At 43.0% G+C, this 17,456-nt stretch overlaps 2 protein-coding genes across 2 annotated transcripts; both read left to right on the forward strand.

Annotated features, from left to right (window-relative positions):
- The first annotated feature begins 321 nt into the window (after positions 1-321).
- On the forward strand, positions 322-1,212 carry LOC137526184 (taste receptor type 2 member 7-like). The gene has a single exon (XM_068247404.1). The coding sequence runs from the start codon at positions 322-324 to the stop codon at positions 1,210-1,212; it is 891 nt and encodes a 296-aa protein (XP_068103505.1).
- An 11,844-nt stretch (positions 1,213-13,056) lies between these two features.
- LOC137526185 (taste receptor type 2 member 7-like) lies at positions 13,057-13,947 on the forward strand. The gene has a single exon (XM_068247405.1). The coding sequence runs from the start codon at positions 13,057-13,059 to the stop codon at positions 13,945-13,947; it is 891 nt and encodes a 296-aa protein (XP_068103506.1).
- Positions 13,948-17,456: the final 3,509 nt, after the last annotated feature.

Raw genomic sequence — 17,456 nt, forward strand, 5'->3', positions numbered from 1 at the left:
GTAACAAGCCGACCTGCTCCCCTGTAATGTTCTACAATGTTCTACAGTTTGCTGTCTAGGGAGGCATGTGGTACGCCCACATAGCGTAATAAACAAGCAGATCAGTTGACAACCAACGTAGATAACACCGCTGTCCAAGGAAAACATTTCTCTAACTGCACATTTAAATGTAAGCAAATAAGAGAATGTAAATTAGACATCTTTACAATTGGTATAAATTGAGCTTTGTAATGACCTCAGTGCTTTCCAGTCACTTAGCCACTAAGGAAACACCTGTTGTTTGAAATTGCTGTGGATATTCTGAACAAAACAAGGATAATTATGGCTGGGCCTCTAGCAATATTCACACATATCCAAGTGATTCTAAGTTACACCTTTGGAGTGTTTATAAACTCACAGATTGTTCTAGCTTATGTCAAGGGATGGAGACAGAACAGAAAGGTGCACGTTCTTGATCAGATCTTGCTCTCCACGGCAATTACCAATATCCTTCTTCAGAACTTCGTAACACTGGATAATATATTCTTTCAATTGTATATCTATGTGCTGTATGCAAAGGAAATGATTATTTACGTCTTTATATTGATTATTTTATTGATAGAGTGTAGTTTCTGGAACACAAGTTGGCTGTCTGTCTACTATTGTCTGAAACTAGTGAAGATTTCTCATCCATTCGTTCTGTGGATGAAAGCAAGATTTTCTTGTTTTGTTTGCTATATCCTCATAGGGACAGCGATTGGCTCATTAGCCATTAACTTTCCTTTTGTTTGGACAATGCATGTAGATTTCCAAGACAATGTGACTAATCCAACTGGGAATAGTTATAAAATCCAAATGGACCTTTCTTACACCATCTTTGATCTGATGCTGGGCTGTTTTCTACCATTTTTTTTGTCATTTGTGTCACTCGGTCTTAGTGTGCTTTACCTTCTCAAGCATGTGTTGAGAGTGAAGAATAATGGCTCTCACATTCCTGGTCCTCAGATAGAAGGTCACATTGGTGCGGTCAGGACCATGATCCTTCGTCTCATCCTAGACTTGACTTTCTGTGTAACAATTGCCAGCTCAGTAACTTCTGAATATTCAGTTTCAACTGCCTGGGACTCTGTGTGGTGGACAATGATCTCGTTTTACCCCTCAGTACAGTCACTTGTTTTGATTTTGAGTAATGCTAAACTGAAGAAAAAATTATGTTGTCACAGGTGTCTGTGAAGGCTCCCATTTATTCAGCTCATGGTATACATAGAAGGCACTTTATCATTCTTAATAGGAAACATCTCTACCATAAGGGCTCTTTCTGATAAATACCTGATAGCAGTATACTTCACTGCTTGTCAGTCACCACTGTTTATTTTGCAAGCATCCAGAAATTCACTTGCATGTGAACAGGTGGCAGCTGCCCCTGTATACTGTAGTTTTTACCGGCCAGTAACCTCATTGCTTGTTAGCCATTGACACAATTTTGGCTTCAAACGCTCCCATTTGGTGGCATTATTTTGCAACCAGGTGGTGCTTAACCCCTGCGCTTGGGCAGGTAAATGGCATATTTAGCACACTATTTAGCTGTTCATGTGAAAGAGCCCTAAATATGTCGATGGGAATATCTGGAAAGCTATACAAGTGCACATATATGTATTCTAAAAGGTTCTAGGCTTACAGGATGCTAGAACTTAAAATTAATATGAGAAAGAGGGGGAGCAGGCATGTATGGTGAGCTGTCCTGATGCTCACCGCTCCTCCTTTTCTCCATTCTGTCCCTCCACTGACTGTAATTGCACTTCGGGATTCTCTTTCAGTCGGCCGGGTCAAGCATCAGTGCACCTGCCCTGGCCCGGCTGCACACGCTCTAAAGTACTCAACCGTACCTGGGAGTGGCCTGCGCACGTGCATGATGTCACAATGACACCATGCACATGTGCAGAGTGCTCCCGGATGTGTTTCTTATATTCATTTGGGCTGTCATCCTTTAACCAAAAAGTAGATCACTAGAGATGGTTGAAAATGACTTTGACAATTTCTACTGAAATGCATTAAAGAGACACTGAAGCGAAAAAAAATGATGATATTATGATTTGTATGTGTAGTACAGCTAAGAAAAAAAACATTAAGATCAGATACATCAGTCTAATTGTTTCCAGTGCAGGAAGAGTTAAGAAACTCCAGTTGTTATCTCTATGCAAAAAAGCTATTAAGCTCTCCGACCAACTTGGTCGTGGAGAGGGCTGTTATCTGACTTTTATTATCTGAACTGTAATTGAACTGTTTATTTTTCCTCTAGCAGAGAAGAGTTTATTACTTCACAGACTGCTCTGAAAGACTCATTTTGAATGCTGAGTGTTGTGTAATCTGGACATATTATAGAGTGATGCAATGTTAGAAAAAACACTATATACCTGAAAATAAAAATATGAGAATATTTTCTTTGCTGCTAATCTTCTAGTAATTATTCATAGTACACAACCAATTCATTATATCATATATTTTTTTTCGCTTCAGTGTCTCTTTAAATTATGTGTAAAAGCAACAGTAATAGTGTTTTGTGGTAATTTTTTGCATTGCAAATGTTGATAGATTGCTGCCCTTCATATGTGGATAATTGCTGCATTGTATATGGTGGTGATTGCTGCATTTCATACATGAAGGTAATTAAAGCATTTTATATGTGAGGTTAATGATGCATTTCATATGGAGGTGATTGGTTTATTTTATGTGTGGTATGTAGGGCAGTAGTTATTGTATGTGTAAAATGGAGTATCAATGTCTGCATTTGTAACATGGGGTAACATTTGCCATATTTGTAAAGTGGGGTAGTGATTGCTGCATTTCTAATATGTCAAAGGCACCAAGAAGTGTATAATAGGCAGAAGGGAAAACTCATAAATGGAGTACAGTAGGCAAAAACAAACAAACAAACAAACAAACAAAAGGGCTATATTTTTTTTTAGATGGGAGGGCACCCACTTTGAATTTCTACTAGTGGTGGGCAGAAATTATGCCTATGCGTAATTACAAATCATAATTCACATGACAACTGTAATGCGAAACTTGCAGATTATGCTTAAGAAAATAACCCCTTGCCCCCCATGTAGGCTGGGATAGCCAGAATATGGAGCCTCAGCCACATGGGGCTCTGCATTCTGGCTATCCCAGCATACATGGGGACAAAGGGTTAATCTCATATCATTTTTTTTATAATTTCCCACACTCTGAACATAAAACTTTTAAATTGTCAAAAAATATGTATAGTTTCCAAGGATCCTTGTGCAGCCATAATTTGCGGCTGTATAGCAATTCCTAGGCGAAGCAATGCCTCATTTCCATGGGGTTTCCAGATGGTCATTACGCTTTCCAGGTGGTCATTGTGCTCTGCTAACTGACCACCTGGAAACACCATCATGAAATTCATTGTTCTTTTTTTTTTTATATATGTAAGTTTATATTACCGATAGGTTGATACATTATCTGTCATTTAACTACATTTAACAGCATTTAAAGAGGCTTTTTTTCTCAAAAACTACGCAGTCTTTTTTTTCCTCCTGTTCCCACAGTTCCCTTTAACATACCTTGGTGTTTCAAGCATGTTTCAAGCATGTACGGATATCAACCACTAAAGTCGGCGGCCCTTTACTTTAATGTTGAATGCAAAAGCAAACTTTTGACAGAAACATTTGCATTAAACATGAATGGGCGAATGGAGAAAGTTTGCCGGGGGTTTTGTCATCACTAGTCAACACTCTCACTAGTGTTAACAAGAAGATGACTGAAATTACAGCTGTGGCTGTAAAGCAGGTAACATCTCTCTGCTCTCTCTCCCTCCTGGAGATCAGCATCATCTGCAGCACGAACCATCATCTGCAGTACAGACCAAGTACGATGGCGGCGTGCAGGATCGGACTGGGACACTGGGGGCCCACCAAAGAAATTTCAACCTGGGGCCCACACATCCCATGAGTGCGGTGAAAAAAGGGTGTGACCATGCACCGGAAGGTGGGCGTGGTCATGATGTATTATGGACAGGGCCAAATATACATGATCTTAGCAGCATAGTAATTCAGAGACACTGCTGCCCAGCAAAACTTTGCATAGAGTCCCCTCCTTCAATATAAAGTAATGTTCTACTTTGCAGAGGTTGCGACTGCATCGGGGCCCTTGGGCCAAAGGGGCCCCGAAGGGCCCTCCCTCAACTACAGTATTACCTCTCTATTGGTCCTGTGCTCATAATAATCACTTCTATAGATACTTTGAACAGTGCCTAAGGTCTCCTACTGAATAGGTGCTGGCTTACTGAACAGACAGAGCTGAGATTTGAACTCTGGTCTCCTGTGTCAGAGGCAGAGCCCTTAACCATTACACCAAGCAGCCACTGTGTACAGATATGTAGCCAGACATGGCCTTGTCTTTTGTGTTCAACAGTTGTCAAGAGAAAAATTAGACAAGATAGCAGTGTTAGGAAGACTTGCCTAAGGTCTCCTACTGAATAGGTGCTGGCTTACTGAACAGACAGAGCTGAGAGTTGAACTCTGGTCTCCTGTGTAAGAGGCAGGGCCCTTAACCCTTACACCATGCAGCCACTGCTTACAGATATGTAGCCAGACATGGCCTTGTCTTTTGTGTTCAACAGTTGTCAAGAGAAAAATTAGACAAGATAGCAGTGTTAGGAAGACTTGCCTAAGGTCTCCTACTGAATAGGTGCTGGCTTACTGAACAGACAGAGCTGAGATTTGAACTCTGGTCTCCTGTGTAAGAGGCAGAGCCCTTAACCATTACACCTTCCAGCCACTGCTTACGGATATGTAGCCAGACATGGCCTTGTGTTCAACAGTTGTCAAGAGAAAAATTAGACAAGATAGCAGTGTTAGGAAGACTTGCCTAAGGTATCCTACTGAATAGGTGCTGGCTTACTGAACAGACAGAGCTGAGAGTTGAACTCTGGTCTCCTGTGTTAGAGGCAGAGCCCCTAACCATTACACCATCCAGCCACTGCTTACAGATATGTAGCCAGACATGGCCTTGTCTTTTGTGTTCAACAGTTGTCCAAAGAGAACCCCAGATAGCCAGGTAGATTCATCTCTCTCTCTCTCTCTCACACACACCAACACTACATGCTGAAGCCAGCCTAGCATGTACCATTTATGCTCAATCCGTTTATGCTCAAAAATACAATTCCGCGGAAAGGGTTAAGGGCCCTCCCTTAACCCTTACACCATGCAGCCACTGCTTACAGATATGTAGCCAGACATGGCCTTGTCTTTTGTGTTCAACAGTTGTCAAGAGAAAAATTAGACAAGATAGCAGTGTTAGGAAGACTTGCCTAAGGTCTCCTACTGAATAGGCGCTGGCTTACTGAACAGACAGAGCTGAGATTTGAACTCTGGTCTCCTGTGTAAGAGGCAGAGCCCTTAACCATTACACCTTCCAGCCACTGCTTACGGATATGTAGCCAGACATGGCCTTGTGTTCAACAGTTGTCAAGAGAAAAATTAGACAAGATAGCAGTGTTAGGAAGACTTGCCTAAGGTATCCTACTGAATAGGTGCTGGCTTACTGAACAGACAGAGCTGAGAGTTGAACTCTGGTCTCCTGTGTTAGAGGCAGAGCCCCTAACCATTACACCATCCAGCCACTGCTTACAGATATGTAGCCAGACATGGCCTTGTCTTTTGTGTTCAACAGTTGTCCAAAGAGAACCCCAGATAGCCAGGTAGATTCATCTCTCTCTCTCTCTCTCACACACACCAACACTACATGCTGAAGCCAGCCTAGCATGTACCATTTATGCTCAATCCGTTTATGCTCAAAAATACAATTCCGCGGAAAGCGGTGACCATCCCTACTAGAGAGAGAGAGAGAGAGAGAGAGAGAGAGAGAGAGAGAGAGAGAGAGAGAGAGAGAGAGAGAGAGAGAGAGAGAGAGAGAGAGAGAGAGAGAGAGAGAGAGAGAGAGAGAGAAGGAGAGAGATGAATCTACCTGGCTATCTGGGGTTCTCTTTGGACAACTGTTGAACACAAAAGGCAAGGCCATGCCATTGCCTGGCTACATATCCATACGCAGTGGCTGCATGGTGTAATGGTTAAGGGCTCTGCCTCTGACACAGGAGACCAGAGTTCAAATCTCAGCTCTGTCTGTTCAGTAAGCCAGCACCTATTCAGTAGGAGACCTTAGGCAAGTCTTCCTAACACTGCTATCTTGTTTTATTTTTATCTTGACAACTGTTGAACACAGAAGACAAGGCCATGTCTGGCTACATATCTGTAAGCAATGGCTGCATGGTGTAATGGTTAATGGCTTTGCCTCTGACACAGGAGACCAGGGTTTGAATCTCGTCTCTGTCTGTTCAGTAAGCCAAGACCTTAGGCAAGTCTTCCTAACACTGCTACTGCCTATAGAGTGTGCCCTAGTTGCTGCAGCTCTGGTGCTTTGAGTCTGCCAGGAGAAAAGTGTGATATAAATGTTATTTGTCTTGTCTAATTTTTCTCTTGCTTTGAGCATAAATGGTACATGCTAGGCTACTTTCAGCTACTTTCAGCTACTTTCCGCTACTTTCCGCTACTTTCAGCTACTTTCAGCTACTTTCAGCTACTTTCAGCTACTAGTGTTGGTGGTATAATGGATATGTTAGTTACCTACCATACACTGAGACCTGGGTTCAAATCCCAGTCACGGTATGTTAGCTGGTTTTTGAAATACTGGAATTCCCTGGCAGATGAGACCCTCCTCCCTCCGGTAGGGAGGGAGCCATGTCCGGTAGGAGGGAGGAGAGAATAGGTAGAAGGTTAGGAGGGAGGGAGGCCTAAAATAGGGGCTTATGTGAAAACTAGGTTTTTGTCTGGGACTTTTGATGTGTATTTCACTCAATCATGTCAGCCTCCAGGTATTGGAGCCCTTGAAACATGTTTTCTATCATTTTTCCAGCCGTCAGAATTTTTTCAATTTTTCAAAGTTCGCCTCTCCATTGAAGTCTATTGCGGTTTGCGAACCTTTTCGCGAACTGAACCTTACGCGGAGGTTCGCGAACTAGGTTCGCGAACCGAAAATCGGAGGTCCGCGACATCTCTAATGCCAATACTAGTGATGCTCATCCGGAATCCGGATATCCGACCATTTTTACGCTATCCGGATCAGATTCCGGATCCCGGATAGCTATAGAAATCCGCATAGCTATCTTCGGATAGTTTGATGCATGACCCGGATATCCGCGGATATCCGCGGATATCCAAATCCGAAATACTGTAACTTAGGTGATGACGTCCTGGAGCCAATCAGAGGGCTCCCAGCAGAAGCCCTAGCAACCAATCACAGAAAGGAACACTGGCCACCCCCACTGTATAATAAGGAGGGCTGCCATGATGAGACAGATTGTTCTGGCTTGCTGAATGCTTCCTGAGAGACATGCTGCAGTGCTGGTGGCCTAGCGAGGGCTGCCTGTATACAGTTATAAACCTAAAGCTGTTCATTGATTAACCCCCTCACTACTCTATAGTATCGATATTTAGCTTGATTGATTATCTCATAGTGTGACAGTTAAAGTGTGTGCTGCACAGCTGAAGTGCTGTTGCTGGGGCAAGGGCTTTACACAGTGATAAGCTCAGTGATTAACCCCTTCACTATCACTACACTATAGTTAAATCGTTCATTAGCTTGATTGATGTCTCATAGTGTGACAGTTAGAGTGTGTGCTGCACAGCTGCAGTGCTTTTTCTGGGCCAAGGGCTTTACACGGTGATAAGCTCAGTGATTAACCCCTTCACTATAACTACACTATTGTTAATTCAGTAATGTGTTAGTGTGCACTAGTGTCTCCTCCTCTGCTGTCTGACTGTCTCTTGGCACGTGGCACGTGTCTCTTGGCACGTGGCACGTGGCATGTGACACGTGCCACTTGGAAAGTGCCACGTGCCACGTGCCAAGTGTCACGTGACACTTGGCAAGTGACAAGTGCCAAGTGTCACGTGACACTTGGCAAGTGACACGTGCCAAGTGCCACGTGCCAAGTGCCACGTGACACGTGCCAAGTGCCACGTGCCACGTCCGGCAGGCTCCTGGAATACGTTTCACCTGCTGCTGCTGCATTGCCCTGCTCCTGCTGCCTGTGCAGCTCCCACCGCCAGGCCAGGGTGCCACAGGCCACTGATACCACCTATATTTAATCCAAAACACAATTGCTGCATAATTTTTTGGAGGTGTCTTGGCTGAAAACCGTCATGTCCCAGTTGTGCGGTTGGACTTTGGACACAATGTGGGCTACACGACCGCTGCCTGAAACCTAGGCCTGATGTTAATTGACAGCCATTTTTTTTAAGTCCCCACATCATCAATTAGTGTTCCCCTTTGCAAAATAATGATGATACTTTGGCAAGCTGTGTAGTTTTATTTTTTGTGAGATTTTGTGGATCAATACTAGGTAAGATAACCCCTGCTTACACAGCACTTGCCCGCATTTTCCAGAACTTTGCTTTTCTCACAAGTGGTCTTGCTCATCCTTGGTGCTTATCACATAGTAATAACAAGTATCTCAGTCAAATAATATAAAGATGCTGGTATTGATATAATCATATATTGGTTAAACGATCCTCCTATAAAGACGCAAGTATATAAACCTGTAAACATAATAATTTGCAGTTATTTACTGCAGGAGACTTAACATATACACCAGTTTATGTATCAAAGGCATGTGATATCGATCAGAGGTTATCCAACAACAGATGTAATGCAGGCTTACGTAAGGTGTTGTACTTAGTTATCTATTCTGAGTGGGGCAGCATTTTTATACCCATTCATGGTGACCATAAGCAGCACAGGGAATCCAGCATAGGCTGAAAAAGGGGACCGAGTGGATCAGAGGTGAAATAAAACATGCATAGCACTTGGATAGTAGTTGGGTTGCAGACAAAGGCACACATGAGCTACCAGCGCAGTTGCTGACACAATAACGGCACAGGCTGCAGGTTACTATAGATCAGAGGGTTTCCAACATGATGATCTTGGTGATCAGTTCCAGCAAAAATGAGCAATGTTCTTAGAATAAGCTTCTAGGTAGTTAGAATGGTAAAAGCAGTGGAAGCGGCAGAACCAATGAGAGCCCAAGTACAGAGCTGATTGATGAGAGCCCAAGTACAGAGCTGATTGATGAGAGCCCAAGTACAGAGCTGATTGATGAGAGCCAGGGGTGTAACAATAGACCCTGCAAGGGATGCAGCTGCAGGGGGCCCCAGAAGCCACAGTGATCAAGGGGGGATACTGTAAGGGAGTATGGTCTGAGACGAAGACAGAGGTAGTGTCAGCTAACAATTAGGCAGGGGTTTATGTAATAAATAATAACATGTGGATGCTGACCCTGCCTGGGATTGAACCCTGGTCTCTCACGTCATAGGCAGTGCTCTTGCTGATATCTGGCTGATATTTAAACTTGATTAACCACTCTGGCGTTCAATTTCCCCAGGATTTCCGTGCAAAAAGTGTTTCAATTAATTTCCAATAATTTTCAACTTCAATTTTTTTTGCAATCACTTTTTTTTATATTGAATTCAATACAGGTTATTGTATTGAATTCAATAAAAAAAAGTGTTTGCTGTGAGATGTTGATGACACTGTGTGACCCTGGTGTCATCAACGCCGATTGACAGGGGACATGTGATCGCCGAGGGAGAAGCAAAATCTGCCAAGAGACATGGAATAAGGCACTGGGGAAGCTATCAGAGGTACATGACGAGGGATCAGCACGCCAATCGTGAGTATAAGACCCAGTATGTATAGGTAGCCAGATGTGCAGCCAGGTATATAGTTAGCCAGGTGTTTAGCCAGATATATAGTGAGCCAGGTGTTTAGCCAGATATATAGTGAGCCAGGTGTTTAGCCAGTTTTATAGGTAGCCAGATGTACCCCCTCCCGATACTCTCCTCCCCTCCCCATCTCAACCCGTTGAGTAAATAGATCTTCTCACCCGAGGGCTCTCTCCAGCGACGGCTGCAACAGCACTTCTTCTTTCATCACCAAGTCTCGTTCTCTGTACCGCTACATTACGAGACTTGGTGAAGTCACCAAGCCTCGTAATGCAAATCTCCAGAGACCCAGACTTCAGAGATGGAGGAGGGTGTGCACAGCAGCCGTCACTGGAGAGAACCCTCGGGTGAGTATATCTATTCACTCAATGGGCTGAGACGGGGGGGGATGGGAATTGGGAGGGTAGGGATCAGGAGGGAGGGGGATGAGGGGGATAGGCCATCCGCACGCCTCATAGAAGGGGGATCCCCCTGCCTGCACAGAGGGGGATCCCCCCACCTGCACAGCTGCCGCATACAAGGGGGAACCCCCGCACGCACGCACATTCTTTGCCCGCCGATCCGCTGCCTAGGGATTCCCTAGGGTGGCTGGATGCTTGTTCTGCACGCTGGGGTAGCACAGATTGCTACCCACAGCATGCAGACAGGCATCCAGCCATCCTGAGGAATCCCTCTGATGAGAAAAGAATGCAGCTGGCAGGGCAGAGAAACAGGAAATCTCCCTGTTGGCATGGACGAGCTCAGCTCGTCATTAACGTTTTTTGCAAGTTTTTGCTGGATGAGCTGAGCTTGTCCATACCGCCAGGGTGGTTAATGCCTGTGTGTGATTGGCTGTAGTGTGCATTTGGCCGGCCACTGATTGGTTGCCTGATATATTTAAGGTTACTGAGTGCACTTTGACTTTACCCGTGTTAGCGTATGCTTCTGTTTACTGCTGGGTGCTCTTTGAAAACTTGTGGATTGCTTTTCTGGATTTGACTTACTGCTCGTTGCTGATCTCTGCCTGTTTTCTGCCTGCCCTGACCAGCTGCCTGTTATTGAATTCTGCCTGTTTGCTGCCTGAACTGATATATTGCTTGTTACTGGACTCTGCCTGTTTGCTGCCTGCCCTGACCATTGGATTGCCTTACCTTGATTTCTGCCTAGCCCTTCTGTACCGTGACATTTATATAGTACGCCTGTGTTCTGGACTTTATCTCATCCTGCCCTGGAACCTACATACAATAACCTATTGTTTATGGACTTCTGTGTTAACATCTCCTGCAATCTTCTGGATTGCTGTTGCCACTAATATTTAGGTGACTATTACCAGTTCTACTCATATACTATCTGTGTCTTGTTACCTGTCTTGCAGAGGATTGCTGGTATATATTCAGGTCTCACATTGTGTGCAGAACCTACTTACAAAGAGTCAGTGTGTATGGTTAGGTGGAAGTGTTAGCTAGTCGGCGGCATTTGCATACAGTGTGTTCCTGAATCCTATATCAGCGAGTCCTGACACTCAGATGCCACCATGAACCCCCCAGGATGTCGGTGGCTCCTACCTTCTTCTGGGGCACTGGAAGTAGGGAAGAGCCTCATGACCATGGATTGGACAAGGGCTCTGGGGGAAAGGGAAAGGATTGCTCCCCCCCCTCTCCCCTGGAGCCTCCCCATACCATGGACCATGCGGACTAGTATAGTTCAGGGTGCTAAGCCCAATGCAGCCGGACTCCACATGGGGGACAAGGGGTAAAGAGGCTCGGGGGGGGGGGGGGGGGGGGGAAACCCCACAGTGTTCTTTTTATATATTTCCCCTATTCTGACCTGAATATATATATATATATATATATATATATATATATATATATATATATATATATATATATAGTACATGTTAATACACTATCTGTCATTTTACCGCAGCAACTACCATACTTTTTTCCTCTAACGTCAACATCGATTTTCTCAAACAAATATAGGCTCTTTTTGAAAATGTTTCCCTCTTGTTCCCACTGCCCTCCTTAACATACTCTACAAATTTGGTGTTTCTAGCACTTAAGGTGCTTTGCTATTAACCACTAAAGTCGGCGGCAGTTGAAACATTTCCCACATTCAGAACGAGAAATGTAAAATTGATTTTCTCAAAAACTAAAAGGTCTTTTTGATTTTTTTCCCCTCTTGTACTCACTGCCCTCCTCCACATTCCCTGCAAATTTGGTGTTTCTAGTATGTAAGGGGGCTTTGTTCTTAATTGTTAAATTTGACAGCTGTTTGTCTGCCATTTAAGTCTATGGACCCCACCACGGACAGCCGGTTTGCAAACATTTGCAGTAAATTCACCTTGGTGCTCACAAACTAAACATTTGATGTTCACTACATCACTAGTCATCTAGTATCTTGCACCATGAAGTTATCAGCAGATCGTTCAAGTCCTGTAACCGTGTGGTGGGCCTCCATCGATCAGCCCTTTTCTTCTAGCACATCCCACAAAATGCTTGATCAAAGTGAGATCTGAGAACTGTGGGGAAAAAATAGATACATGAATAAATATAAATGCATAAAATCTGACACACTAGATCAAGAGAATTGTATGTATTCTCTTTGCTTACTAATTAGTTCTCTAGGAGTATATCTGATCATTTGTCCTGCAGCCGGCAATGACATCAGTCAGCTTCAGTGAGTTGCAATTATACATTCAAAAGGCATAAAATCAATCTCCTAATGATTCATATTTGTGTTTTACTGTGTTTAATGTTTTAGAGGAAAACATTTTTTTTTATGACAATACCACTTTAACCTCTTCATGCCCCCATGCACAATGCAACAGTATTCTACTTTGTAAAACTGTTCCCACTCAGTCATACTCCCCAACACCTTCTGGGAGCAGTTACCTGTTCAAAGCCCTGGAAACAAAAATAAGGACATGTTGTCCCTATGACCTCGATAAAAATACTTCCCTCCACTGTAAATGTTGGTAACAAGCCAACCTGCTCCCCTGTAATGTTCTACAATGTTCTTTAGTTTGCTGTCTAGGGGGGGCATGTGGTATGTCCCACATAGCGTAATAAACAAGCAGATCAGTTGATGACAACCAACGCAGATAACACCGCTGTCCAAGGAAAACATTTCTCTAACTGCACATTTAAGCAAATAAGGGAATGTAAATTAGACATCTTTACAATTGGTATAAATTGAGCTTTGTAATGACCTCAGTGCTTTCCAGTCACTTAGCCACTAAGGAAACACCTGTTATTTGAAATTGCTGTGGATAGTCTGAACACAAACAAGGATAATGATGGCTGAGCCTCTAGCGATATTCACACATATCCAAGTGATTCTAAGTTACACCTTTGGAATCTCTATAAACGTACATATTGTTCTCGCTTATGTCAAGGGATGGAAACAAAACACTAAGGGACAAGTTCTTGATCAGATTTTGCTCTCCACGGCAATTACCAACATCCTTCTTCAGAACTTCTTAACACTGGATAATATCTTTTACCTATATTATATCTATGTGCTGTATGCAAAGGAAATGCTTATTTACGTCTATATATTGACCATTTTATTAATAGAGTATAGTTTCTGGAACACAAGTTGGCTGTCCGTGTACTATTGTCTGAAACTAGTGAAGATTTCTCATCCATTCGTTCTGTGGATGAAAGCAAGATTTTCTTATTTTGTTTGCTATATCCTCATAGGGACAGCACTTGGCTCATTAGCCATTAACTTACCTTTTGTTTGGACAATGCATGTAGATTTCCAAGACAATGTGACTAATCCAACTGGGAATAATTATAAAATCCAAATGGACCTTTTTTACACCATCTTTGATCTGATGCTGGGCTGTTTTCTACCATTTTTTCTGTCATTTGTGTCACTTGGTCTTAGTGTGATTTACCTTCTCAAGCATGTGTTGAGAATGAAGAATAATGGCTCTCAGATTCCTGGTCCTCAGACAGAAGGTCATATTGGGGCAGTCAGGACCATGATCCTTCGTCTCATCCTAGACTTGAATTTCTGTGTAATGATTGCCAGCTCAGTAACTTCTGAATTTTCAGTTTCAGCTGCCTGGGGCTCTGTGTGGTGGACACTGATCTCTTTTTACCCCTCGGTACAGTCACTTGTTTTGATATTAAGTAATACTAAACTGAAGAAAAAAATATGTTGTCACTGGTGTCTGTGAAGGCTCCCATTTATTCAGCTCATGGTATACATAGACGGCAATGTATCATTCTTAATAGGGAACATCTTTACCATAAGGGCTCTTTCTGATGAATATCTGGTAGCAGTATACTTCCCTGCTTGTCAGTCACCCCTGTTTATTTTGTGAGCATCCAGCACTTGCATGTGCATGTGAGCAGATGGCAGCTGCCCCTGTATACTGTGGTTTTTACCGGCCAGTAACCTCATTGCTTGTTAGCCATTGACAAAATTTAGGCTACAAACGCTCCCACTTGGTGGCATTATTTTGCAACCAGATTGTGCTTAACCCCTGCGCTTGGGCAGGTAAATGGCATATTTAGCACACCATTTAGCTGTTCATGTGAAAGAGCCCTAAATATGTTGATGGAAATGTCCGGAAAGCTATACAAGTGCACATATATGTATTCTGAAAGGTTCTAGGCTTAAAGGATACCAGAGCCTAAAATTAATATGAGAAATGGGGGGAGCAGGCATGTATGGTGAGCTGTCCTGATGCTTATGACTCCTCCTCCATTCTGTCCCTCCGCTGCCTGTAATTACACTTTGGGATTCTCTTCCGGTCGGCCGGGTTGGGCATCAGTGCTCCTGCCCTGGCCTGGCTGCACGCGTTCTAAAGTACTCAATAGTGGCCGGGAGCACTGTGCGCACATGCATGATGTCACAATGACACCATGCACATGCACAGAGTGCTGCCAGGCATTTTTCTTATATTCATTTGGGCTCTGTCATCCTTTAACCAAGAAGTAAATCGCTAGGGATGGTTGAAAATGACTTGAATTATGTGTAAAAGCAACAGTAATAGTATTTTGGGTAATTTTTTTCATTGCAAATGTTGAAAGGTTGCTACACTTTATATGGGGAATTGGGGATAATTGCTGCATTGTATATGGTCGTGATTGCTGCATTTCATACATGAAGGTAATTTATGTATTTTATATGTGAGGTTAATGCTGCATTTCCTATGGGGGTGATTGTTTTATTTTATGTGTGGTATATGAGGTAGTAGTTATTGCATGTGTAACATGGGGTTGCAATTTCTGCATTTGTAACATGGGGTAGCAATTGCAGTATTTGCAAAGTGGGGTAGTGATTGCTGCATTTTTAGCTTGTGATAATGACAAATGCATTGCTAATATAACAAATGCACCAAGAAGTGTATAATAGTAGGTAGAAGTGAAAACTCATAAAAGGAGTACAATAGGTAAGGCAACCCCCCCCCCCCCCCCCCAAAAAAAAAAAAACAATGGCTCTTAATTTTTTTTAGATGGAAGGGCACCCACTTTGAGTTTGTACTAGTGGTGGGCAGAAATTATGCCTAAGCGTAATTACAAATCGTAATTCACAATTACGCATGACAACTGTAATGCAAAACTTGCAGATTATGCTTAAAAAATTAACCCCTTGTCCCCCATGTAGGCTGGCATAGCCAGAATATGGAGCCTCAGCCACATGGGGCTCTGCATTCTGGCTACCCCAGCGTACATGCGAAAAAGGGTTAACTCCATATCTTTTTTTTAATAATTTCCCACACTCTGAACATAAAACCTTTTAATTGTCCAAAAATATGTATTGTTTTCAGGGATCCTTATGCAGCCATAATTTGCGGCTGTAGCAATCCCCAGCCACAGCAATGCTTCATTCCCATAGGGTTTCCAGATGGTCATTATGCTTTCCAGGTGGTCATTACGCACTGCTTACTGACCACCTGGAACGACCATCATGAAATTCACTGTTCTTTCTTTTGATACATGTATGTTTACATTACCGATAGGTTGATACATTATCTGTGATTTAACTACATTTACAGTGGCTTGCAAAAGTATTCGGCCCCCTTGAAGTTTTCCACATTTTGTCACATAACTGCCCCAAACATGAATAAATTTTATTGGAATTCCATGTGAAAGACCAATACAAAGTGGTGTACAAGTGAGAAGTGGAACAACAATCATACATGATTTCAAACATTTTTTTACAAATCAATAACTGCAAAGTGGGGTGTGCGTAATTATTCAGCCCCTGAGTCAACACTTTGTAGAACCACCTTTTGCTGCAATTACAGCTGCCAGTCTTTTAGGGTAGGTCTCTACCAGCTTTGCAAATCTAGAGACTGAAATCTTTGCCCATTCTTCTTTGCAAAAAAGCTCCAGCTCAATCAGATTAGATGGACAGAGTGTGTGAACAGCAGTTTTCAGATCTTGCCACAGATTCTCGATTGGATTTAGATCTGGACTTTGACTGGGCCATTCTAACACATGAATGTGTTTGTTTTAAACCATTCCATTGTTGCCCTGGCTTTATGTTTAGTGCCATTGTCCTGCTGGAAGGTGAACCTCCGCCCCAGTCTCAAGTCTTTTGCAGACTCCAAGAGGTTTTCTTCCAAGATTGCTCTGTATTTGGCTCCATTCATCTTCCCATCAACTCTGACCAGCTTCCCTGTCCCTGCTGAAGAGAAGCACCCCCAGAGCATGATGCTGCCACCACCATATTTGACAGTGGGGATGGTGTGTTCAGAGTGATGTGCAGTGTTAGTTTTCTGCCACACATAGCGTTTTGCATTTTGGCCCAAATGTTCTATTTTGGTCTCATCTGACCAGAGCACCTTCTTCCACATGTTTGCTGTGTCCCCCACATGGCTTGTGGCAAACTGCAAATGGGACTTCTTATGCTTTTCTGTTAACAATGACTTTCTTCTTGCCACTCTTCCATAAAGGCCAACTTTGTGCAGTGCACGACTTATAGTTGTCCTATGGACAGATTCCCCACCTGAGCTGTAGATCTCTGCACCATGGGCCTCTTGACTGCATTTCTGATCAGTGCTCTACTTATTCAGCCTGTGAGTTTAGGTGGACGGCCTTGCCTTGGTAGGTTTACAGTTGTGCCATACTCCTTCCAACAGTGCTCCGTGGGATGTTCAAGGCTTTGGAAATCTTTTTGTAGCCTTAGCCTGCTTTAAATTTCTCAATAACAGTATCCCTGACCTGTCTGGTGTGTTCTTTGGACTTCATGGTGTTGTTGCTCCCAATATTGTCTTAGACAACCTCTGAGGCCGTCACAGAGCAGCTGTATTTGTACTGACATTAGATTACACACAGGTGCACTCTATTTAGTCATTAGCACTCATCAGGCAATGTCTATGGGCAACTGACTGCACTCAGACCAAAGGGGGCTGAATAATTACGCACACCCCACTTTGCAGTTATTGATTTGTAAAAAATGTTTGGAATCATGTATGATTTTCGTTCCACTTCTCACGTGTACACCACTTTGTATTGGTCTTTCATGTGGAATTCCAATAAAATTGATTCATGTTTGTGGCAGTAATGTGACAAAATGTGGAAAACTTCAAGGGGGCCGAATACTTTTGCAAGCCACTGTAACTGCATCTAAAAGAGGCATTTTTCTTTCATAAATGTAAAAAATCAATTTTCTTAAAAACTTGTTCCCACAGTTCCCTTTAACATACTTTGGCGTTTCAAGCATGTTTCAAGC

The sequence above is a fragment of the Hyperolius riggenbachi genome, chromosome 7, assembly GCF_040937935.1.
Source record: "Hyperolius riggenbachi isolate aHypRig1 chromosome 7, aHypRig1.pri, whole genome shotgun sequence".
Taxonomy (NCBI): domain Eukaryota; kingdom Metazoa; phylum Chordata; class Amphibia; order Anura; family Hyperoliidae; genus Hyperolius; species Hyperolius riggenbachi.

What these genes read in the sequence shown, in the direction of transcription:
- LOC137526184 (XM_068247404.1), top strand. Translation starts at nt 322, where the DNA reads ATGGCTGGGCCTCTAGCAATATTCACACATATCCAAGTGATTCTAAGT.
- LOC137526185 (XM_068247405.1), top strand. Translation starts at nt 13,057, where the DNA reads ATGGCTGAGCCTCTAGCGATATTCACACATATCCAAGTGATTCTAAGT.